This window comes from Mustela lutreola, chromosome 11 (assembly GCF_030435805.1).
Source record: "Mustela lutreola isolate mMusLut2 chromosome 11, mMusLut2.pri, whole genome shotgun sequence".
NCBI lineage: Eukaryota > Metazoa > Chordata > Mammalia > Carnivora > Mustelidae > Mustela > Mustela lutreola.
The window spans coordinates 95,977,326-96,003,123 of NC_081300.1; the positions used below are offsets into that span (position 1 = coordinate 95,977,326).

Sequence of the window (25,798 nt, forward strand, 5' to 3'; positions counted from 1 at the left end):
TATATGTATATATAGTTTTTTTTTTAAGATTTTATTTATTTATTTGACAGAGATTACAAGTAGTCAGAGAGGCAGGCGGGGGGAGGGGGGGGTGGAGCAGGCTCCCTGCTAAGCAGAGAGCCTGATTTGGGGCTCGATCCCCGGTCCCTGAGATCATGACCTGAGCCAAAGGCAGAGGCTTAACCCACTGAGCCACCCAGGCGCCCCTAGATGGCTATATTGTTCTCTGATGATAATCATAGCTCTAGTTCCATCTGTCTTACTGGTCTGAAGTATCTAGTGACTAAAGAAATAACACAGAAAGGTCTTCATTGATTGGTGTGGGTGTGTGTGTATTTACTTATCTGTTCTCTAATTTTACAAGTTGTCACAGGGAAATCAGTGGTTCCTGAGTCAGGAAGATAATCTGGAAACATGTGGAATGATATTGAACTGTTGACGAGTGATGATACTGGAAGCGGGTACCTAAGTGTTGGTTCAAGAAAAGAACACGGAACTGCTTTATATCAAGTTGATTTGCTAGCAAAGATCTCCTCTGAAAAGGTACTGATTATGATGCTGACTGTTTTCATTTATAACACTTTTGCTGAGTGCTTAGTAAGCCCAGTAGTCACATGGTAAATGTTCTATAAATGGATATAGCATTTCTCAGGGAATCAAAGTTCAGTCTCAGATTACTGGAAATTTCCATCTGAATTCTCCCTTCATTGTCTTAGATCACTATTTCCAAAACTGAACATTTCATAGCTTTTCTTGACATTGGGACAAATAGAATGTAAATAAAGAGAAAGAATACCCACCACAAGCTCAGGAAATAAAACATTACCAATAGGTTTGAAGGCCCTGGGGTCCCTTCCCAATCCCAAGCTCCCCCTATACTCCACCCCTGAGTTAAGCATTCTGCTGAGGTTGACATTTATCCTTTCCATGGATTTCTTTACACATAATAATTTTCTTCTCTTTTTTGTTTTTTAAAAATTTTATTTATTTATTTGACAGACAGAGATCACAAGTGGGCAGAGAGGCAGGCAGAGAAAGAGGAGGAAGCAGGTTCCCTGCTAAGCAGAGACCCCGATGCGGGGCTTGATCCCAGTACCCTGGGATCATGACCTGAGCCGAAGGCAGAGACTTTAACCCACTGGGTCACCCAGAGACCCCTAATTTTCTTCTTTTAACAATATTTCTACTCTTCTTAGTCCAGGCTTGAAACCTTACTTTTGGCATCCTGTAGAAGATATTATTAGTTTTTTATCTTACGTTTTCTTTTTCAGTAATTTGCATCTGATAAAATAATTTTTGTAAGCAAAGGGTTTTTTTTGTAAAGAAAGTACATCTGACTTGTATTCACAGTATTATAGCCCACGATCCTTTCATTTCTCTTAGTAAGTCAATATAATATTTAATCCTCTAAGAAAAAAGATTTAAATGAAAAGAAGAAAAAAACTATTAAAAACAAGATTATATCTTCTAGGGCTTGAAAGGAAGGGCCTCTCTTGGGGACCTTATTCATAAAGGACCTCAAATGTATGCTTTTTAGCTTTTTCTTCAAGTGAGGTTCTATATGTATTCAGAGAAACTGGCTGATAGGATTTAAAAAAAATAGACCATGCTTTACACAGCATGCATCCTATTGTTGAACTATACTGCCTTTCGTAGACTGTGAATCACAGAATTTGTAAATGTTCATGAGTAAAACAAATACATTATTTTTTTTGGTATTAAATTGTTATTTGTTAAAAGCAAAAATTTTAATTTAAAGTATACTAGGAGTTCTGTAATAAGAAAGTGGCTATTTTTAGCATTATCAGGAGCCTCAAAATATGGAGTAGCCCATGCCTCCCTTGAGCTCTGAGGACTCCTGTTGAAAAATAGTATGTGTGTACCTAGTTTCAAATACAGCTAGGAACTAAAATTCTATCTGTTATTAGCTTGAAGTATCACTTGTCGCTCATAGCAAATGCTATTTTCAAAACCATATACTAAGCTCTTAGAATATAAAGTAACCTATTATGCCATATTTTTAAGATCTTTCCTGAAAGTAAAGCAGACAGGACAGCAGCAAGTCAGTATATTCTAAATAACAAATGAATGATACAGACAGTAAATGCAGTAGGAATTCAGGAGAAGGGGTGCCTAGGTGGCTCAGTGGGTTAAGCCTCTGCCTTTAGCTTGGATAATGATCTCGGGGTCCTGGGATTGAGCCCCGCATTGGGCTCTCTGCTCAGCAGGGAGCCTGCTTCCCCCTTTCTCTCTATGCCTGCCTCTCTGCCTACTTGTGATCTCTGTCAAATAAATAAATAAAATCTTTAAAAAAAAAAAAAAAAGGATTTCAGGAGGAGAGTATGTTGTGGGTAGGGACAATTTAAGAAGCATTTCATAAAAAAATTAGCACCTAACTTGGTCCTTAAGAAAAAAGGAAAATGGAAATATAAGTTATCAAAATTTGTGAAGTGCAGCAAAAGCAGTGCTTCTTGGAAAATTTATAACATTGAATGTATAAATTAGAAAAGAAGAAAGATCTAAAATCAATAATATAAGTTTTTTGTTTAGGAAACCAGAAAAGTAAGGGCAAATGAAATCCACAGTAAATAGAAAAAAGAGAGAACAGAAAACAATGAAATTGAAAACAGGAAATTAGTAGAGAAAATCAATGAAACCAAGGGTTTCTTTGAAAAGATCAATAACATCTGTAAATCTCTAGCCAGGCTAAGTAAGAAGAAAAGAGAGAGAACACAAATTACTAAGATCAGAAATGAAAGAGGGGACATCACTACAGACCCTATGGGCATTAAAAGGATGGATAATCAAGAAATACTAATAGCAGCTCTATGCCCACAAATTTGGTAACCTAATGAAATGGACCATGTCCTTGAAAGATATAATCTTCCAAAGCTCATACAAGAAGAAGTAGGCAATCTGAATAAGCCTCTATCTTTCAAAGAAATTGATTGTATCAGTAATTAATAACCTTCCAAAACAGAAAGAACCAGTCTCAGATGGGTTCACTGGTAAATTCTACCAAACATTTCGGGAAGAAATTATAACAATTTTCTACAATCTCTTTCAGAAGATAGAAGCAGAGGGAATACTTCCTAACTCATTCTATAAGCCCAGCATTACTATCATACCCAGACCAGGTGAAGACATTATAAGAAAACTATAGGCCAAGACTTTTCATGAACAGAAATGCAAAAATCCTCAACAAAATATTATTAAATTGAATCCTATATATAAAAAGAGTTATAGGGGCGCCTGGGTGGCTCAGTGGATTAAAGCCTCTGCTTTCGGCTCAGGTGATGATTCCAGAGTCCTGGGATCGAGCCCCGCATCGGGCTCTCTGCTCAGCAGGGAGCCTGCTTCCTCCTCTCTCTCTGCCTGCCTCTCTGCCTACTTGTGGTCTCTGTTCTGTCAAATAAATGAATAAAAATATTAAAAAAAAAAAAAAGAGTTATATGTTACAACCAAGTAGGATTTATCCCAGGTATGCAAGATTGCTTAAACATTTGAAAATCAGTTAATGTTTAGGTGAGGAATGTATTAACTAACCTTATTATGGTAATCATTTCACAATATATATGTATATTAAATTACCACATTTTACACCTTAAACTTACACAATGTTATTTGCAAATTATATCTCAATAAAGCTGGAAAAAAATCAATGTATTCCTTTATATCAAGAGATTAAAGAAAATCACATAATCTTATCAATAGATGCAAAAAAAGCATTTGAAAAAATCTAACAATCATGATAAAAACTCTCAGTAAACTAGGAATAGAAGGAAGCTTACTCCATTTGATAAAGAAAAACCTATACCTAACATTATACTTACTGGGAAGAAACTAGAAACTTTCCCAATAAAATCAGAACAAGGCAAAGATATCCCTCTCACTACTTCTTTTCAACATCATACTGGAAGTCCCAGCTAATTCAATAAGACAAGAAAAGGAAATAAGATGCATACAGACTGAGAAGAAAGAAATAAAACCTTGCACATGACTTGATTGTCTACGCAGAAAATCTGAAATGGTTGACAAAAAACACCTGAAACTAAAATACTTAGAGCAGTGTTGCAGGATATAAGGTTAAATATGCAAAAGCCAGCTGCTTTCCTGTGTCCCAGCAACGAACAAATGGAATTTGAAAATTAAATACATAATCCAAACTAATCTTTGTGACCTTGGATCAGGCAAAGCTTTTTTTTTTTTTTTTTTTTTTAGATTTTATTTATTTATTTGACAGACAAGTAGGCAGAGAGGCAGGCAGAGAGAGAGAGAGGGAAGCAGGCTCCCTGCTAAGCAGAGAGCCGGATGCGGGGCTCAATCCCAGGACCTCGGCATCATGACCTGAGCCAAAGCCAGATGCTTAACCCACGGAGCCACCTAGTCACCCCCAGGCAAAGCCTTCTTACATGTGATGTCAAAAGCACAAGTGACAAGCGAAAAAAAATAGATAAATTGGACTTCATCAGAATTGAAAACTGTGTTTCCAAGGGCACAGTCCAAAAAGTAAAAAGACAACTCACAAGATGGAAGGACATATTTATAGGTATCTGACAAGGAACATGTATCCAAACATTACAAAGAACTTCCAATTTAATTATAAAAAGACAAATAACTTGGTTAAAAAAGGGCCAAAGACCCTAACACACACCTCCCCAAAGAAGATAGATGACAAATAAGCATAAGGAATGATGCTTTGCATCCTTTTTAAATTTTTTTTAAAAGATTTTATTTATTTATTTGACAGAGAGCAAGAGAGATCACAAGCTGGTAGAGAGTCAGGCAGGGAGAAGAGAGGAAGCAGGATCCCCGCTGAGCAGAGAGCCCGATGCAGGGCTGGATCCCAGAACCCTGAGATCACAACCTGAGTGGAAGGCAGGGGCTTAACCCACTGAGCCACCCAGGCCCCCAGATGCTTCACATTTTGTCATCAAGGAAGTTGGATTTAAAACATCAGAATGTGGTGGCATTTTCAAGAATTGCCCCTGGAGAGGGTGACTATTGAAACAAGCACAAAATGAAGTGATTGGATTAAAACTTAGTGGGGGAAGAATAAGAATAGTTAACATTTATTGAGTATATATTATATGCAGGGCTATCTTCTAAGCCTTTACATGAATTCAGAACTATTATTCCTGTTTTTCAGGAGAGTCTGTTGAGGTACTTCCCCAGCATTACTCAGCATTGTCAACCACTAAAGTGTCCAAATGCTTCGAGATACATTTCTGGGTCTCCTGCGTGGCTCAGTCAGTTAAGTGGCTGCCTTTAGCTCAGGTCATGATCCCAGGGTCCTGGGATTGAGCCCCTTGTCAGGCTCCTTGCGCAGCGGGAGACTGCTTCTCCCTCTCCCTCTGTCTGTGGCTCCCCCTACTTGTCCTCTCTCTCCCTGTCAAATGAATAAATAAAATTAAAAAAAAAAAAAGACACATTTGCATGCAAAGCTGTAATTACTGGAAGCTGAAAATTAGAGACTCATGATTGGCTTGCAAAATTTTTTTTAAAATGTTGACTCAGCTGCAAATATTTAAAACTCAGAACATTTCACATAAAGATCCAGTTTTCTAGGTAAATTGGTTGTGGCCATGCCGGGGTTACATTTCTACCCGCTTTTAATCTGTTTCTGTTCCCTTTACTGTAGAGGGGGTGTGAGCCCTCCAGTTCACAGCACACCCTCCCCCACACCCCAGGCCCCAGTCATATCTCAGACACTGAGACTTTGTGCCAGTCTTGGCTCATTCATTCAACTTGATGCCTGCCTGCTCCTACAGGCATAAGATCCACCCCCAGGAAACAAAGACTTGCCCATGAGAATCGCTTGCCCTTTCCTAGCAATCTTGGAATGTTTCCCCATTTGGGACTCTGAATGGATTCACGATATACCATAGAAAGAAAAGCTTGACTAATTAGAGATAAATAGACTAAAGAAAAAAGTTAACGTTTAATGCGGGTACTTGGGACTATGATGATGTTCTTGGTAAGTATTGTTAAACGTGCATAAGAATGTTTTATTTTAGTCCTGCTTTTCCCTCCCACAGGCCTCGTTAAATCCAAAGATACAAGCGTACAGCTTAAGTAGCGGGTTTATTATTGTGGTGGACCAGTCGGTATTCCTGCTTGACCATGTTTGCAGACTGCTTCAGCTGCATCTGGAATTTGGTAAGTCTAATGCAATACAGCAAATAAATTGGAAACCAGGTATAGCTTGCTACCGATTTATACCTCATTGCCTTTTCTTTACTCTGTTATTTCTAAGACTTGAAATTGAACTAATTTCAAAAAATTAATCTGAAGTTTTTTTCGAAAAAATTTTTAAAAATTAAAAAAAATTTAAATTTTTTAAATTTTTTAAAATTAAAAATTTTTTTTTTAATTTTTAAAAGATTTTATTTATTTATTTGACAGAGAGATAGAGAGTACAAGCAGGCAGAGCAGCAGGCAGAGGGAGAGGTAGAAGCAACTCCCCACCAAGCAGGGAGCCTGACATGGGGCTCCAACATGGGGCTTGATCACAGGACCCTGGGATCACAACCCGAGCCGAATGCAGCTGCCCAACCTACTGAGCCACCCAGGCACCCCTAAAATGCCTTTTTTGTGCTGAGTACTAGATGCAAGGGATCGTGAGATGATCCCTTCTCTCAATAAATCTAAGGAGTACATGTATATGTAAATACATGTAAAGCAACAATGAACTTTACTTGCATGATTTTTTATTTATTTATTTTTTGAAGATTTTATTTATTTATTTGACAGAGATCACAAGGAGGCAGAGAAGCAGGCAGAGAGAGAGGAAGGGAAGCAGGCTCCCTGCTGAGCAGAGAGCCCGATGTGATGCTGGGCTCAATCCCAGCATCCTAGGATCACCACCTAAGCCGAAGGCAGAGGCTTTAACCCACTGAGCCACCCAGGTGCCCCTTGCATGATTTTTTAAATTAGAATATCATGGAAACTGGGGTGTCTGGGTGGCTCAGTGGGTTAAGCCTCTGCCTTCGGCTCTGGTCATGATCTCGGGGTTCTGGGATCGAGGCCTGGATTGGGCTCCCTGCTTCCTCCTCTCTCTCTGCCTGCTTCTCTGCCTCTTGTGATCTCTCTGTCAAATAAATAAATAAAATCTTTTAAAAAAAGTAAAAAACTTAGCAGGAAAGGAGTCAGGAGGTATGCATGGGAGAAGGCAATCTTGATTGCAGTATAGAGGCAAGGAACTCCTAATTTGTAGAATCTCGTATCTACCCTGAATGGTCTACAAGAGTCACAATTTCACCATGAAATAGTGGGCTTTGTGAATGTGTAATGCGTTTGTGCAAAGTATTTATATCTTATGCAAAGAGGGCTATCCTGAGTGCTCCAGTGAGCCCTGTACCATGTGTGGTTCTTCCATGCTATCTTCCCCTGCTCTACATTTTCTTTTTTCCAGAGAATTTACCACCTTCTTACATGAAATATAATTTATTATGCCCTAATTGTTTATCATCTATTTCTGCTTTGGAATTTGAGCTCCATGAAGGTGTGACTCTTTTGTTACTGTTCTCAGATATATGCAAAAGGCCTGGAACATTACTTAGCTTGTATTAAGTGCTCAGTAAATATTTGTTGACTAAATAAAAGTATCATTCTTTTAAATTTAATTTAATTTAATTTTTTAAAAAAGATTTTATTCATTTATTTGACAGAGAGAGACAGAGATCACAAGTAGCAGAGAGGCAGGCAGAGAGAGGGAGCGGGAGAAGCAGGCTCCCTGCTGAGCAGAGAGCCTGATGTGGGGCTGGATCCCAGGACCCTGGGATCATGACCGGAGCCGAAGGAAGAGGCTTAACCCACTGAGCCACCGAGATGCCCCTCATTCTTTTTTATTTAAATCACCACTTTTTTGGACATACTTAAGAGAAGCTTGGATAGTTGACTTTTTTTTTTTTAAGATTTTATTTTATTTATTTGACAGAGGGAGAGCGATACAAGCAGGCAGAGAAGCAGGCAGAGAGAGAGGGGGAAACAGGCCCCCTGCTGAGCAGAGATTCCCAGTGTGGGGCTCAGTCCTAGGACCCTGAGATCATGATCTGCGCCGAAGGAAGAGGCTTAACCCACTGAGCCACCCAGGAGCCCCGAATAGTTGACTTTTAATGATAAAACTTGCACTTTGTTATATTGAAAATAAGTATTTTCTATTTATATTGAAAATAAGTATTTTCAATGGAAGCTAGTAACTTTGATTTGAAATTTTCAGATACTGAAGTGGATGTAGTTGGCCTCTGTCAAGAAGGAAAGTTTCTTTTGGTTGGAGAGAGAAGTGGCAACTTACATCTTATCCATGTAACGTCAAAGCAAACATTACTCACTAATGTAAGACCCTGTTATGTTTTTCATTTTTGTCACCTAAATTTAAAATTACTTCTTAGACAACTAAAACTGTCACAAACCATTACTTAATATGTTTTTAATTAAAAGAATAATATCCTTACATTAAATTTAAGAATCATACCTTAGAAATATATGAAGTAAATGAAATACTGAAAAATTAAGCTTTGAATATATTCCTAGTATGCTTGTCCAAAATAGTTTACTGTTTTAAAACTAAATTGTTTGGATTATAGGCAGAATTATTGATAATACTAGGCTTTAAAGAATATAATTCTTGATTGGATTATTCTGGGTTTAATCTTACCATTTGAAACGAATTTGCAATTAGGCTTTTGTTCGGAAAGCTAATGATGAACATCAGTGTACTTACCGGAATCTTGTTATTGAGAAAGATGGTTCAAGTGAAGGTAAGTTTTTAAATTTTTTTTCAATATCCTCTGACTAATACCCAATAAAAAAATCAGATTAACTACAAATCTAATAATTTATTAACTACAGTTCATTTTTATACCTCCTCTTCAATGTTAAATTTTCTAGAGGTTCGAATAATATTATGATAAGAAATAAGTTTTTATACTTTAGGTCTTTTGAGGGGTTTAGATGTACTTTCCCTGAATATAATATTCTAAATTCAATTTTATAGTTTTGAGAGTTCTATAGATTACCAAGGAGACGTTATATTCTTTTAAAATGTTTTTGTAGGTTTCAGCATGTTTATCATATTTTTATTTCAACAAATGTTAACTGGACCTTAATTTATTTCATTATATCTGTGATTTTTTTTTTTCCTGGCAAGGGAAGTTTGATTTATAAATGTTTCAAAGAAGTTAGCATTATTTTTGCAAATAACTTTTCCTAAATAAGCTTTATCTGTATCATTCCCATATTATTTGATGATTAGAATTTAATAATGAGTAAATTGACACATTTTTAACATAGGTCTAAACTTAAATTTTATTTATTTATTTATTTGAGAGAGGGTTCTCACAGGAGCGGGGACGGGTGGAGACAGAGAGGGAGAGAGAGACTTAAGCAGACTCCACACTGAGCAGGGAGCCCAATGCAGGGCTCGATCTCATGACCCTGGGATCATGACCTGAACTGAAACCAAAAGTTGGGTATTTAACTGGTCGCTTAACTGACTGCACCACCTAAGTGCCCCCAGACACTTCAATTTTATATTCATGCACCTGTTAGAGAAACTGGCTTGATTTTATTTCAATAGGTACTTATTATATGCTACTGCTTACAAACAGTGGATTTTTTTGTATCACAAACCTTCAACTTGCAAAAATTCAGCAAGGTAAGTAATGGATTTTTTAATTATTATTATTGATTTGTCGCAATATTTCTCACTAGTTTTTTGGGTAAAATTTTAAATATTCTCTGTTAGAATATTATTTTAGTTTAATTAGCTTCTATAAAACCAGATATACTTTTAAGTATTCCTATATTACTGTTAGGGCTGCAACAGAATCTGAAGGAATGTACATTGTTTACAGCCTTCAAGGAGTTTATAGCTTAGTCAGGGAGACAAGACACACATTAGCATAGTGATACATGCTTTTTGACGGAATGAATGAACCTGGAAGCTGAAATGACTGTATAAACACATTAACAATTCAGGCAGTAATCCATAGTATGTGCTAAGTGGGATGGACCATACATGCCTCTGAGCTGGGAGAGTTTGGAGAATTGGTTCAGGCATGTGTTCAACAAATATTTTTTCGTAGTCTTTGTGCCAAGATTGTACAAAGTCCTGGGGATGCCACAAGACCTAGTTCTCCATAGTTTAATGAAGGAAACAGACAAATAAAAGTGCTCTTCCAGAATGGTGTGCAAAGTGATGAAGACTTTACAGGTAGGACTTCAGAGCTTGGATAGGAGAGCTGGAGCAGAGAGAAGACCCCTGTAGAAGCGAGAAACATGGTAAGGGAAAGTATGCAGAGGAATGCCAGGGACTAAGAGGCAGCCTGGTGGGTACCCTGACTATGACATGTTGTCACAGTTGATATCTGTGGTCAAGGGTAAAACTGAAAAGTCATCAGTGCTTCTCACTAGAAGAATAGTGTATTTAATCTCACCTCTTGACACACAAGGGTGACTTGCATATATTTTATAGGTTAATACTATAACTTTAGTCTGTTCTCTCCTTTCACACAGCGATTGAGAATGTAGACTTCAATACGGCAAAAAAGGTAAGAAAAGAAAACCACATTGTCCTTTTGAAACTTAAATTTAATGTTAATTTAGGAGAGTGTTTCTGGATATTATCTAAGGTTGATATTTTGGGTATTAGGGTGATATAACATTTTAATAACATTACCGTTTTTAAAAAAACAACATTGCCCTTGAAAAATGCATATATAGGGGCTCTTTCATTGGAGCATGTGACTCGACCTCAGGGTTGTGAGTTGGAGCCCTGTGTTGGGTGTAGAGATTATTTAAAAATAAAATCATTAAAAGAAAAAAAGATGTAATTAAAAATAAAAATAAAAATGCATTTATAACAGATTGATTTAAACTCATTTTTATCAATCTAAGGAATTTGGACTGTGGAACATATGACATTCTTATTTTTTTAAATTTTGCAGTTACAAGGACAAATCAAGTCTGCTTTCATTTCTGTGGAAAATTATCATACTCTTGGTTGTCTCAACCTCGTGGCTGGAGATTTAGCAAGTGAAATTACCGTGATAATTGGGGTAATTCTTTCTATAAAATTTAATTTTTTGCTTCAGAAGTGTTTCTTCATTAGCATATAGTTTGGGTTCAATTACAATTTAATTCATAACGTGTAACAGAAACAGAAATTGTAAAATTAAGGTTGTAAAATTAACTCAATAAGAACACCTAAATTTCTATATTGGAAAACATAGTCCATCTTTATTTTCACTAATTTCTATCTGAAATTTAGCATTCCTTTCAATTATGAATCTAGGCCAAAACCAAAAAGTCTAATTATATTCAAGGAGTGTATTCTAATTATATTCAAGGAATAAGCAACAATTCAATAGAATTATGGCATCTGTAGCACTTCTACCTGCCAGGTTTGTATTTTATATTAAGAAACAGTCACATTGGGGCGCCTGGGTGACTCAGAGAGTTAAGCCTCTGCCTTCGGCTCAGGTCATGATCTCAGGGTCCTGGGATCGAGTCCTGCATTGGGCTCTCTGCTCAGCGGGGAGCCTGCTTCCCCCTCTTTGCCTACTTGTGATCTCTTTCTGTCAAATAAATAAATAAAATCTTAAAAAAAAGAAAGAAAGAAAAGAAGCAGTCACATTTCTCTATCCAGTTCAGTATTTCATTAGGGTTTCAAATGACTTAAAATTAATGTTTTTGAATTTTTTATCAAAAGTCTGTGGTTACTTTAATGAAAATACTTAACCAAAAACTATATCTCATCCAGCTGGAGAAGGTCTTAGAGTTTACCTCATGTCTTTGGAGCGATTTGCATGAATGTGCCCACTCCTTATTAAAAATTCATGTAATAACAAACAGCCAAGTTGGCTGTTCTTTCTATTCTGTTCTGTTGAAAACAGACTAAGAGAGGAACTGGAAGATAAAAGTTAGTTGGGCTTGAATACATAAGTATATTTTGAAATTAGTAACGTGTACAACTTGGGTGTTTCTATTTCGAGGAGACTTCAGATCTAAGAACCAAATTTGCAGTTGATGTGGTGTTTCATCTCTGTAGGGAACTGGTAATTGTGCATTCTCAAGATGGGAACCAGACTCGTCAAAAGAAGGAATGACAGTTAAGAATGTTATTGATTCAGAGATTATCAGAGGTAAAGTAAGTTATTGAATCTAGTTGGGATCATTCTGAGTGAGTTTTAATTTTCATGTCGGTATGCTAAGTCTGGCAAATGGGCCATTTTACTTTACTGCTCTGAAACAAGCCAGATTAGTGTGGTAATTGTCCACACACATGATTGTTCTTGACCTGTTGCAGTGTTTACTCTTCATTTTGGGAGCTTTTCCATTTTAGTGGTCATCTAAAAATACACAGAGGCAGGAATATGAGAATGGGAGCTTCTCCTTTAAGGGTAGTAGTTCTGCCTTTCCGTAAAGAATGGTAGTTTATTATTTAAGCATGGCTATCTATAACACAAAAATGTAATCTTTACACACCTTGCTTTCTCTTTTGTAGGTGCAAAGAAGTTCCAGTTGATAGACAATCTACTTTTTGTTCTTGATACTGATGTATGTTTCTGATATTTCTCCTTCAAATTTTTTCATTTGGAATTATGTTGAGTAAAACAAATTGTCAAACTTAACTAAGACAAGGACTTGAGCTGGGATGGATTACTATCTGGTGTGCTGTGCTTTATTTCAGTACACGTATCAAAAGAGAGATCCTGCAGTGTAAAACCTTGAAATGTCATTAAGATGATATGTCGTTGAAATGTCTCTTTTTGCAGAATGTGCTGAGCGTCTGGGACATTTACACGCTGACTCCTGTATGGAACTGGCCTTCTCTTCACATCGAAGACTTTCTTCTTACCACAGAAGCAGATTCTCCCTCAGCAGTCACGTGGTACATTATGACACTAGTAGTGATTTCCCTTCTGTTATAACCAGGTTTCTTAATCATTCATTATGTATTACATTCTACCTAACCCTCTGGACAGACTGACAGGATAAGGACCATTCCATTGTTAGCCCAATTCATTGAGAACTTATGGGCATTACAAACCTGCAAGTGGTTATGTTAGAAAGGGTGTCAGTCTGGACCACGAGCATGAAGAAACCAGGTTCAATGTCCTCTTAGGAATCAGTTTTAACCTATTCGAATATTCCTTTGACTTAGCCTATATCTAGCAATTGGCAGAGCTTATTTGGTTCACTTAAACCTTCTTTTCTCTTTCAGGCAAGGGATTACAAATCTCAAATTAGTAGCTCTGACAACTACTACTGATAAGAAGGTATTAGAAAATTCTATTTCACATTTGTCCACATTATGTGTTAGAAATAGCATTAACTAATATGGAAGTGGTTAAGTAGGACTCATAGCATTTTAACTCTTTGTTGACACACACTTGACAAATCAGAAATAGATTTGCAGAGTTCTTTTTTTTTTTTAAAGATTTCATTTATTTGACAAAGAGAGAGAGAGAACACAGGTAGGCAAAGAGGCAGGCAGCCTCTGGTCATGATCTCAGGGTTGTGAGATTGAGCCCTGCACTCAGCGCAGAATCTGCTTGTCCCTGTCCCTCTGCTCCTCGCCGACTCACGTGCGCGCACTCTCTCTCCACCACCACCCCCATAAATAAATAAATAAATAAAATCTTTTTTTTTTAAAAAATGGCTCTAAGTCTCCACCTCTCATTTAAGTGGAACATTGCAGAATTAAAAATATCCACAAGAAAATGTTCATTAGAGTGACTCATAGTTAGGAATTACATTCACCTTAAATGCAAATTGTAGAATGAACTTCAGGCGTATTGTTTTTCATCCAGCAGACTTGGAAGTTGGAATAGAGCACAATTTTATATGTAACATTTAAATAATTCACTAATGGACTTAGTTATAAAATTGTTTTTTGCATTTAGCCTTGTACCAAATATTTTAATCTAGGCTCATGATTATGAAGTACTATCTTGTTATAAATTTATATGACCTACTAAACTAATTACTCTTCTGTTTTTCCTAGATGAAAAATCTCATGGTTTATTCATTACCTACGATGGAAATACTGTATTCTTTGGAAGTATCTAGCGTTTCCTCTCTGGTCCAATCCGGAATTAGCACAGTATGTTGATGTGTATTTTGTACTTTATAATAAAAAACCATTAAGTAAGCTAGGGGGCACCTGGCTGACTCAGAAGAACATGCGATTCCTGATCTCAGGGTCCTGAGTTTGAGCCACACGCTGGGTGTAAAGATTACTTAAATAAACTTTTTTTTCTTTAAAGTTAAGTAAGCTAAGCCTGAGTGGAAACTGGTATAATACCTGGATAGATCTCAGGTGGTCAAGTATATTTCATGTTACCAGGTGTTTTCAAATACATTTGCCAAATACTAGTCTTCATATAAGGAAAAGAAAGGCATATTATTTAAATAAAACTTGAATCATCTACTTATTCAGCTTTCTTGTGTTTCTGTAGGAAATATGATAAGTAATTTGGGGGGAGGTCATTGCTTTTATGTATTTACCTTTTAATTACGACTTTGTTAAAAAACGTGTTAGGTTTGTTTCATATATATACACACACACGCACAATCACATGCATTGCACGTGCACTCATACACACACACACACATTCTGTGTTTTTCCAAACCATTTGTATTTACTTGCAGAAATCATGGCCTGTTGCCCCTAAAGGCTTCAGCAGGTCTCTCCTAAGAATAAGGTCATTCATCTATAGCACCATTATCACTCAGAAAATTTAACATTAATACAGGCTATTATGAAACATACCATCCAGATCCAGATTTTACCAGTGGTGCCAATTACTTTAAAACTTTTTTTTTTCCCCCTTGATCCAGCATCCAATCAAGCATCATGCTTGGAATTTTGTTGTCACGGTCACAGGGTAGTCTGCTTTAATAGTTCCGTAGTCTTTTTGTTTTTGTTAGACCTTGACATTTTCTGAATTCCATCCTGTTGTGTTATAGAACGTCTCTCTGTTTGGATTTGTCATAATTAGATACATGCTGAACTTTCTTGGCAAGGATACCACAAAGGTAATACTGTATTGAACTGTGTCACATTAAAGGGGCTCATGCCCATTTGTCCTATTACTAGTAATGACAAGTATGATTACTTGGTTAGGGCAGTTCTGCCAGATTTCTCCGCTGTAAGGTACTTTTTCCTGTTTGTAATTGCTGAGTAAATTCTGTGGTATTATCCTGAGACTCCAGGAATATCTTTTTTCCCAGTGGCTTTTGGACAGTGAATTTAGAATCCGTTGATGGATAATTCTCACCCAAACCAGTTGTTACTTTAGTGACTAGAAAATGAATTATTTCTGTATTTCAATTTTAAACATTTTTTTTTAATTGTAGGATACCATATACCTTCTGGAAGGAATTTGCAAAAACGATTCAACGTAGGTCATGTTTTGTTTTATCAAATAAGCTGTTAAATAGCAGCTAACTTACAGTTTGCTTATTAATATTAATGACAAATACACTTACAGTGAAAACTTTTTTCAGCTTTTCTAAAGATTCAGTCTCAGTTGTGGTACTCAGATGTCTTACAGAAGCTTTACCAGAAAACAGGTAACTTCTCATTTTATTTTAAGCTCTACCACTTAATGATAAACTTAAATTCCCTGATTAATAAAAACTTAACTAAAATTTCTTTTTCAACTTGTCAGATTGAGTCGGTTACTTCACAAACACAGATTTGCTGAAGCCGAGAGCTTCGCAATTCAGTTTGGACTAGATGTTGAGGTAAATCATTCATGAATTCATTTGTTCATCAAGCAAGCTCTTTTTCATGCGACGGGGACTGGAGAGACAGACATGTAAAGCGTAATTGGAATTTAATGATCAAGCCTATAATTAAGATATGACCAAAGTACACTAGGGATTCAAAGGAGAGATTGACGGTTACTGGGGTGGAAAGCCTTCACGGAGGAGGTAATTTTTATGTCAGATCTTGAAGATATTCCAGATGGTCCGGGAGGAGGAGGGGAATTCTAGGTGCAAAGACAGCATGAGTAAAGTGAGGGAGGCTTTTAAAAAAATATTTATTCATTTGACAGAGAGAGAGAGAGACAGGGAGAGAGGGAACACAAGCAGGGGGAGTGGGAGAGGGAAAAGCAGGCTTCCTGCGGAGTAGGGAGCCTGATGCAGGGCTCGACCCCAGGATCCCAGGTCATGACCTGAGCTAAAGGCAGACACTTAATGACTGAGCCTCCCAGGCGCCCCAAGGGAGGCTTTGAGGCTTCCAGGAATGCCCACTGATTATAGGTAGGAGTGGAGAATAGGTGATATGCGAAAAGGAGTAGAAGGAGCTAGTGACGGGATTCCTGGGTGGCTCAGTGGCTTAAGTGGTTGCCTTTAGGTCATGATCCCAGGGTCCTGGGATCGAATCCCACATTGGGCTCCTTGCTCAGCAAGGAGCCTGCTTCTCCCTCTCCCTCTGCCTGCCTGCTGATCCCCCTGCTTGTGCTCTGTCTCTCACTATCTCTCTCTGTACATCAAATAAATAAATAAATAAGTCTTAAAAAACAAAACAAAAAAAAACATGAAAAAAACAAGGAGCTGTTGATGAACAGGAGGGGGTCGGAGCCTGGGGATCCTTGTGTGCACTGCAGGGGATTTAGACTATATTCTGCAGGTGATGGGGAACTAGTAGAAGGGTCTTGATTAGATTATCACTTTATAAAGCTGCAGAATTGTTTGGAATGGGGCAGACTTAGGAGTGTGAAGACCAATTGGGAGACTGAACAGCTTTCTGCGTGAGACCTGAGCCCGTGCAGTGAGGTGAAGATGTACAAGAGGGATGGCAGACATGAGAGGTGCAGAGGAGGTAGAATCACTAAGTGATCACACATAGGGAGGACACATGTAGGAAATGGCCTGGCAGGACTCTGGCTCAGCATACTCGTAAGGATGGGGCTGAGCCCAAGCCCTAAAATGAGAAATATGTGTGGAAGAGCAGGTAGTGGTAGAAGTTGAAGGGTCTGCTTTGTAAAAATTGCATGGGCAGGGTCTTATGAAATGAGACTATCTGGTAGGAGGTTGGAGAGTGATCTGAGCTGAATCCAGAGGGTGGAGGGTATCCCCGGGGGATGGCTCAGACCGCTCTGGGTGCGTGTGTAGAGTAGAGAGATCTCATCTCAGGATGAGATCCAGGGGCACTGGCATGTAAAAAGTGAGGAAAAAGGGCTATATGCATATGTGGGGAGAAATGAAGGAGGAAAACTGCAAGAATGTATGATTATAGATTGAAGTCAAGGAAAGAGAAACTTTAGATTCTAGTGGAGAGTGATTAGTAGTTTCAAATACTATAGATAAGATCAAGTATTAAAAGTGGGAGATGTCGGGGCGCCTGGGTGGCTTAGTGGGTTAAGCCTCTGCCTTCTGCTCAGGTCATGATCCCAGGGTCCTGCGATTGAGTCCTGCATTGGGCTGCCTGCTCAGCGGGGAGTCTGTTTTCCCCTTTGCTCCCCCTGCCACCATGTACACTCGCTTTCCATCTCTGTCTCTCTCAAAAAGAAAACAAAATCTTTAAAAATAAATAAATAAAAGTGTAACATTTTAAAACATACAAAGCAATTTTGTGTGTTTAGAAAGGCATATGAATAAAGGGATAGAGATTAATGGGATATTAAGCACCAAAATCAGAGTAATGGATAATTCTGGTTGGGACAAGGAGAATGATGTATTTGGGAAGAAGAATAGGGGGTTCTTAAGTTATATTGGTAATATTTATTTTTAAGTAGGGTGATAAGTACATGAGTGTTATATTATCTTTTTGAACAGCTGAAAGTTTTATAATAACTAATTTTTTTAAGATTTTATTTATTTATTTAACAGAGAGAGATCACAAGTAGGCAGAGCAGCAGGCAGAGGGGGTAGGGAAGCAGGCTCCCTACTAACAGAGAGCCTGGTGCAGGGCTCCGTCCCAGGAGCCTGAGACCATGATCTGAGCCCAAGGCAAAGGCTTAACCCACTGAGCCACCCAGGCACCCTTGTAATAACTAATTTTCTTAAAAACCGAATGGGGGGCCCCTGGCTGGCTCAGTTAGTAGAGCCTGTGACTCTTGGTCATGAGTTTGAGCCCCACATTGAACATATATATTACTTTAAAAATAAAAATAAAATTAAAATTGGAAAGTGAATGGAGTGACAAAATCTGAATCCGTGAAAGCAGTTTTCAGGGAGTGGAGAAATATGAGTAGAGAAACTATGCTTTCTTATCATTTTTAGCTTTCAGAATTAGAGAGTCCTTTTTGAAGTTGGCATTTTGATTATAAGAAAGGAACCTAAAGTTTTGGGTATTTCTTTTTCCTTCTTTCTCTTTCTTCCTTTCTTTCTTAGAGAGTGTGTGTGAGCTGGGAGAGGGGCATGGGGAAAGGGAGAGAGAATCTAAAGCAGATTCCATGGAGCCTGACAAGAGGCTTAATCTCATGACCCTGAGATCATGATCTGAGCCCAAACAGAGTTGGATGCTTAACCAACTGAGCCACTCAGGCGCCCCGTGTGGTCATATTTTAAAAAGCAGCTCCATCGCTTTGGAACTGCATAGTTTCAAGTACATTACTTACCCTTCCTGGAGTCTTGGTTTTCTTGATGGTATAACGGGAATGTTAGTATTCATCCTGTCCTACGATGAGGTGTAAATTGCTCAGGTTTTTATGAGAATTAAATGAGATCATTCATGTAAGGCTCTTAGTACCCTGCTTGACATGTGTAGTTCAGGACTCAAATGGTCTCCTTAACTCTTGGCAATCTAGATTACCTTTGGGTTATCTGAGCGTTCCCTGCTTTACTGTTTATTCTTGGACCACATGAGGCTTCCTCTTTTTTTTCATAACAGCCTGTTGCCTGCAGCATAAGAAAGTCGTGCACAGGCATTATTTTGCTTCAAGTTGCTTAATGAAGCATGTTTGTATTACAGCTTGTTTACAAGGTGAAATCCAATGATATATTAGAGAGATTAGCCTTGAGTTCTGCAGACACCAGCGAGCAGACCGAATGGCAAAAACTCATAGATGAAGCTAAGAACAATCTACATAAAATCCAGGTGTGTTTCCCCTGTCGTGTATAAAAGCATTTAGATGGACGGAGATGGGCGGACTGATCGACATTAGATCACCTGACTGTGTCTGGCATTTCTCAAACAGGACGATGAATTTGTGGTAAATTACTGCTTGGAGGCTCAGTGGCTAACCTATGAAACAACCCAGGAAATGCTAAATTATGCCAAAACCCGGGTAGGTTTTTATGTTTGTACCTGTTAGTTTGTCTCATGCAAAAGAAACCATCTCAGAAAAAATGAATCTTGTCTCCATTGCACACATGTCCTAAAGTGTGTTTTCTGCCATAGGTTCCTGTCAGTGAGCTCTGAACACCGTTGCTAGTTATATTCCTTAAAATCAAGGTGTAATGGACGGGCAAAATATTGTGAGCTGTTTTCATAAGCTGCATTATTTTTTTAAGATATGTCATTTTTCAGTCATTCACTGTTCATCTTAGAGTTCAATGTGACCTGATAATTTGTGTCCTTTCACAGAAAATCCATCTTCCTTCATAAAAAAAAAAAAAACTAATATACCAGATATATTAACTTTGTTTCTCATTATTCATCTTAGCTTTTGAAAAAAGAAAATAAAACTGTTCCTGTCTATTCTGATGGTTTAAAAGAGGTAATTACACTGTACTTAATTTGAGAATAAACGTACCTTTACAGTATGTCTTTCAATTCAAGATAGACCTGTATTTTTTCAAGAACATTTTACTTTAACTCTTGTTTCCTTACTGAAAAATAGGAATAATAATAGTACTTATAGGGTTATTTTGAAGTCAGATGAAATAATTTATATAAACCATTTTGCATTGTGTCTGGCATTGGTTAACCACACAAATAAATATTAACCATGATGTTAACTATCATGGTTTAAACTCTTATTAAAGCAAAGTATATTTTTGGTATAATCCAACTGCATTTTAACACAAGGGCTCTTATATAAATCACTGGGAAAACTAGTTAATTTTGAAGGCACCTACAATTATTGTGTAAATGCCTTCTCTTTTGCAATTTTATTGCACCGAATGTGATTGGAAATGTTTCCATTTTTCCAAGGTTTTTTGGGTTATATTTATGAGAATTGATCTCTAATAGGAGGTGAAATGTGTAAGAGTTCTGAAATACAAGGCCTAATTTCGGGGGGGGGGGTTAATTTAATTTTCTTGCATATGACATTCAAATTATCATGTTCTTTTTTTTTCCTAGGTACTAAGGGCTCATGCAAAATTGACTACTTTTTATGGAGCATTTGGACCAGGAAAATTCAGGTGTGTACATTCTTCGTTTTTTATTTTTAGATTATGAATTGGATTAAATGTGTTTTCTGGGAATCGGGTAATGGAAAATATTATTTTCCTGCTAGGCTGTAGATACTCTTCTACACCATCTATGGAACTAATAAATTTGAAAGGCAAATTTAAATGCACGTATCTTTGCCTTAGCAATTTCACTTCTGGCAGTTGATTCTATTAGATATACTAACATGTGCACCAAAATTGTCATTATTTACACATATGAGTGGTAGTTATCTTAAAGATAATAGAAATTATTTGCAAATTAACAAGGAAGGGGGAAGCTTTATATTTTCCCTTGTGGCTAGTCAATCCCTCTTTCCCTGTTGTATTTGTCTATCTCTGGACTTTATATTCAGTGGGTTTTATATTTTTCATTCACCAGTATCATATAGTTTTTTGGTTTTTTAGAAGATTTTATTTATTTATTTGAGAGATAGAAAGAGAAAGCCTGAGTCGGGGGAAGGGGCAGAGGGAAGAGGGAGGAGGAGACTCCCCACTGAGCAAGGAGGCTTATGTGGGGCTTGAACCCAGGACCTTGAGATCATGACCTGAGCTGAAGGCAGAGGCTTTAACCCACAGAGCCACCCAGGCGCCCCAATTAATGTGATTTTAGAATGTCCTATTATCTGATAAACTAGCCCTGATATACTTTCCATACTTTTCTGAATCTGGGGGGCAATTTTCTCATGTTTATTTTTCTGTATGACATTTAGAATGAGAATCCCCTTACCCAGTTTATTTATTTATAATTTTTTTAAATTTAAATTCAATTAATTAACATGTATTGTCCGTTTCAGAGGTAGAGGTCAGTAATTCATCAGTCTTACAAGATTCATTCCATCGCATGCCCTGCTTTACGCCCATCACTCATTCCCCCATCCCCCTCCCCTCCAGCAACCCTCACTTTGATTCCTCTGATTAAGAGTCTCTTATAGTTTGTTCCTCTCTCTGATTATGGCTTTGTTTTTCCCTCCCTTCCCTTATAATCCTCTGTTTTGTTTCTTAAATTCCACATATGAGTGAGATCATATAATTGCTTTCTCTGATCGCGTAATGCCTTCTAGTTCCATCCATGTCATTGCAAATGCCAACATTTCATTTCTTTTGATGGCTGAGTAGTATTCCATTGTACAGATATACCACATCATCTTTTTTTTAATCTGACAAAGGATTTGTTTTTAGAACATAGAAAAACCATTTATAACCTAATAATAAAAAGGCAAGTAGCCTAGTAAAAACAAAACATGGGCAAAACACTTGAACACACACTTGGCAAAAGAAGATGTATGAATGGCCGAAAACGTGAAAAGTCAAACATAGGATTACCCTGCAGTCTAGCAGTTCTCCTACGTCTTTACCCAAGAGAAATAAAAAATAATCTAAAAATGCATTTTTTGAAAGATTATATTTATTTATCTGAGAGAGAGAGAGAGAATGAGCAGTGGGGAGAGGCAGAGGGAAGGGGAGAAGCAGACTCCCTACTGAGCAGGAAGCCCTACATGGGACTCAGTCCCAGGACCCTGAGATCATCACCTAAGCCAAAGGCAGACACTTAACTGATTGAATCACTCAGGTGTGCTTAAAAATGCATTTTTGTTCATAGTAGCCAAACACTGGTAATAACCCAGACATCCACCAACAGAAGAATATATGTATAACTGTGTGTTCATACAACAGAATACTGCTTAGCAATAGAAAGAACAAAACGCTGGCACACACACAGCCCCATGGACAAACCTTAGAAACATTATGTTTGTAAGGGTCCTGCAATTGGCAGAATAACAACCCCTCAAAGATGTCCAGGTCTAAATCCCCGTTAATCACAAGGCAAAATGTGATAAAGTTTGTTTCTATGTTTGTGTTTTTACTCCTAATTTTTCTTTCATTTTTTAAAAAAATTTAAATTCGATTACTTAACATATAATGTATTATGTTTTAGGGGTGCAGGTCTGTGATTCATCAGTCTTACCTAACACCCAGTGCTCGCCACAACACATACCCTCCCCAGTATCCATCACCTAGCCACCCTGTCCCCCGACCCCTCTCCCCTCCAGCAACACTCAGTTCATTTCCTAAGATTAAGAGTCTCTTATGGTTTGTCTCCCTTTCTTGTTTCATCTTGTTTCATGTTTTCCTCTCTTCCCCTATGATCCTCTATCTTGTTGCTTAAATTCCGCATATCAGTGAGGTCATATAATTGTTTTTCTCTGATTAACTTACTTCGCTTAGAATAATACCTTCTAGTTCCATCCATGTTGTTGCAAATGGCAAGATTTCATTTCTTTGATGTTTAATTAATATTCCATTGTTGTTGTTTTTTTAAAGAATTTATTTATTTATTTATTTGACAGAGAGAAATCACAAGTAGGCAGAGAGGCAGGCAGAGAGAGGAGGGAAGCAGGCTCCCCGCTGAGCAGAGAGCCCGATGTGGGGCTCGATCCCAGGACCCTGAGATCATGACCTGAGCCGAAGGCAGAGGCTTTAACCCACTGAGCCACCCAGACGCCCCTAATTAATATTCCATTGTAAACATACCACGTCATCTTTATCCATTCACCTATTGAGGGACATCTGAGCTCTTTCCATAGTTTGGCTATTGTGGAACTGCTGCTATAAACGGTGGGGTACGGGTGCCTCTTTGGATCACTGTATTTGTATCTTTGGGGTAGTACCTTACCCCAGTTTAAAGAAATCTTATTTGGGGGGCACCAGAGTGGCTCAGTCAGTTAAGTGTATGACTTGATCTGAGCGTGGGTTGTAATCTCAGGGTCATGAGAGCGGGCCCTGCGCCACACTTCTCATTCAGTGCCCGGTCTGCTTGAGATTCTCTTTTTCCCTCTCCCTCCGCTCCCACCCTGCTCATATGCATACATACTCTCTCTAACGAATAAATAAAATCTTTCTTAAAAATTCTATTTGGGGGGTGGGTGTCTGGGTGGCTCAGTAGGTTAAGCCTCTGCCTTTGGCTCAGGTCCTGATCCCAGGGTCCTGGGATCGAGCCCCGCATCGGGCTCTCTACTCAGCGGAGAGCCTGCTTCCGTCTCTCTCTGCCTGCCTCTGCCTACTTGTGATTTCTGTCTGTCAAAATAAATAAGTAAAATCTTTTTAAAAAAATCCTATTTGGTGGCCCCTGGGCCCCTGGCTCAGTCATTAAGCATCTGCCTTTGGCTCAGGTCATGGTCCCAGTACCCTGGGATTGAGCCCCACCTCGGGTTGCCTGCTCGGCAGGAAGCCGCTTCTCCCCCTCCCGTTTCCCCTGCTTGCGTTTCCTCTCTCTCTCTCTGTCAAGTAAATACGTAAAATCTTTTTTAAAAAATCCTCTTTTATTAGGATTTTTAAAATTATTTTTTATTTTTTTAAAGATTTTTATTTATTTATTTGACAGAGAGAAATCACAAGTAGTCAGAGAGGCAGGCAGAGAGAGAGAGGAGGAAGCAGGCTCCCTGCCAAGCAGGGAGCCCGATGCGGGACTCGATCCCAGGATTCTGGGATCATAACCTGAGCCGAAGGCAGAGGCTTAACCCACTGAGCCACCCAAGAGCCCCTTTATTAGGATTTTAAATTTTATTTATTTTTATTTTCTTATTGGGAATATGCTGAATGGAAGATCAATTTAGGGAGAACCAGCATCTTTACATTATTGAATCTTCCTTTTTAGGGACATTATGTCCTACTCATTCTGTCCTTTCTTTTGTTCCTGAGCAGTTATCTACTCAGTTGTCTTTATATAGCTCTTAAATATTTCTCCTACTGCTATAAATAGGACATATCTCCATCATATATTTTTTTAAAGATCATTTATTTATTTTTTGACAGACAGAGATCACAGGTAGGCAGAGAGGCAGGCAGAGAGAGGAAGGGAAGCAAGCTCCCTGCTGAGCAGAGAGCCAAATATGGGACTTGATCCCAGGACCCTGGGATCATGACCTGAGCCGAAGGCAGAGGCTTTAACCCACTGAGCCACCCAGGTGCCCTCCTTCATATTTTTGAAAGGCTATGAAAAACTATTGATTTTTTAAAATTACTTTTTAATCAACTACTTTATTGAATTCCTTTTTTTTTTTCTTTTTAAGATTTTATTTATTTATTTTAGAGAGAGAGCATGCACAAATAGAGGGGAGAGACAGAGGGAGAAGGTGAAGCAGACTCACCGCTGAGCAGGGAGCCCAATGTGGAATCCCAACCTTGGGGTCATGACCTGAGCCAAAGGCACACACGTAACCAACTGAGCCACGCAGGCGCCTTTGCATTTCTTTATTATTCTTAATCATGTTTCAGTTGCTGGGTCAATAAAATCAGGTCATGATTTTAGGGTCCTGGGATCGAGCCCAGCATTAGGCTCAGAGCTGAGCAGGGAGCCTGCTGGCTCTGCCTCTGCCTGCCTCTCTGCCTACTTGTGATCTCTCTCTATCTCTGCCAAATAAATAAAAATCTTTAAAAAAACAATGTCTCAGCTGATCTTATTTTTTCTAAGTGTGTGATTATATAGTCAAATAATGATAATTTTGCCTCATTTTTTTCCCCTTACCTCATCTCATTGACTGGTACTTACAGAACAGTATATATATTTTAAAGATTTCATTTTATTTATTTTAAAGATTTCATTTTATTTATTTTAGAGAGAGGGAGGGAGAGGGACGAGTAGACTCCCCGCTGAGTGCAGAGCCTTCCACAGAGCTCAATCCCAGGACCTTGAGATCTTGACCTGAGCCAAAATCAAGAGTCAGACACTTAACTGACCGAGCCATCCAGGAGCCCTTCATTTGTTTTAAAAACTTATCATGGGGCGCCTGAGTGGCTCAGTGGGTTAAGCCGCTACCTTTGGCTCAGGTCATGATCTCAGGGTCCTGGGATCAAGTCCTGCATCGGGCTCTCTGCTCAGCAGGGAGCCTGCTTCCTCTCTCTCTCTCTCTCTGCCTGCCTCTCTGCCTACTTGTGATCTCTCTCTCTCTGTCAAATAAATAAATAAAATCTTTAAAAATAAATAAATAAAAATAAAAACTTATTAGGAAGTATCTGATTTCAACTTAGTTGGTTAAGTATCTGATTTCAGCTTAGGTCATGATCTCGGGGTCCTGGGGTTGAGCCCCACATCAGGCTGCTTCCTGCTCACTGGGGAGTCTGCTTCTCCTTCCCCCTTTGTCCTTTCCCAGGTTCTTACTCTTGCTTCTTGCACTCTTTCTCTCTTTCTCTCTCTCTCTCTCAAATAATTTTTTTTAAAAAAACACCTTAAAATAATTGCTCGTATATGCGTGATTATCCCAGGAAGAACCTATAAGGAGAGATGACTTTCAGGGAGGGTGACAGGAGCTCTACAAGTCTGGGATAGGAAAGAAACCATTTTTTACTGTACAATCTTTGGAACTTCTTTTAACTTTGAGGGGGGAAAAAACTAAACCACTAGTTAAAATTTCTAATGGTATCCACTTGTAACATTATG

The 25,798-nt window shown here is 38.3% G+C and overlaps 1 protein-coding gene across 1 annotated transcript in view; it reads left to right on the forward strand.

The window, feature by feature from the left end:
• Positions 1–25,798, forward strand: part of KNTC1 (kinetochore associated 1) — a 78,091-nt gene that overhangs the window by 2,290 nt on the left and 50,003 nt on the right. Inside the window, exons 2-20 of the mRNA XM_059139180.1 lie at positions 365–543; positions 6,039–6,159; positions 8,222–8,337; positions 8,684–8,762; positions 9,581–9,658; positions 10,519–10,553; positions 10,950–11,060; positions 12,053–12,146; positions 12,509–12,561; positions 12,780–12,895; positions 13,229–13,283; positions 14,012–14,110; positions 15,367–15,410; positions 15,517–15,582; positions 15,681–15,756; positions 18,935–19,060; positions 19,161–19,250; positions 19,629–19,682; positions 20,270–20,331. Of these exons, the coding sequence (XP_058995163.1) occupies positions 415–543; positions 6,039–6,159; positions 8,222–8,337; positions 8,684–8,762; positions 9,581–9,658; positions 10,519–10,553; positions 10,950–11,060; positions 12,053–12,146; positions 12,509–12,561; positions 12,780–12,895; positions 13,229–13,283; positions 14,012–14,110; positions 15,367–15,410; positions 15,517–15,582; positions 15,681–15,756; positions 18,935–19,060; positions 19,161–19,250; positions 19,629–19,682; positions 20,270–20,331 (1,604 nt within the window). The 5' untranslated portion in view covers positions 365–414. The remainder of the gene's footprint in view (positions 1–364; positions 544–6,038; positions 6,160–8,221; positions 8,338–8,683; positions 8,763–9,580; positions 9,659–10,518; positions 10,554–10,949; positions 11,061–12,052; positions 12,147–12,508; positions 12,562–12,779; positions 12,896–13,228; positions 13,284–14,011; positions 14,111–15,366; positions 15,411–15,516; positions 15,583–15,680; positions 15,757–18,934; positions 19,061–19,160; positions 19,251–19,628; positions 19,683–20,269; positions 20,332–25,798) is intronic.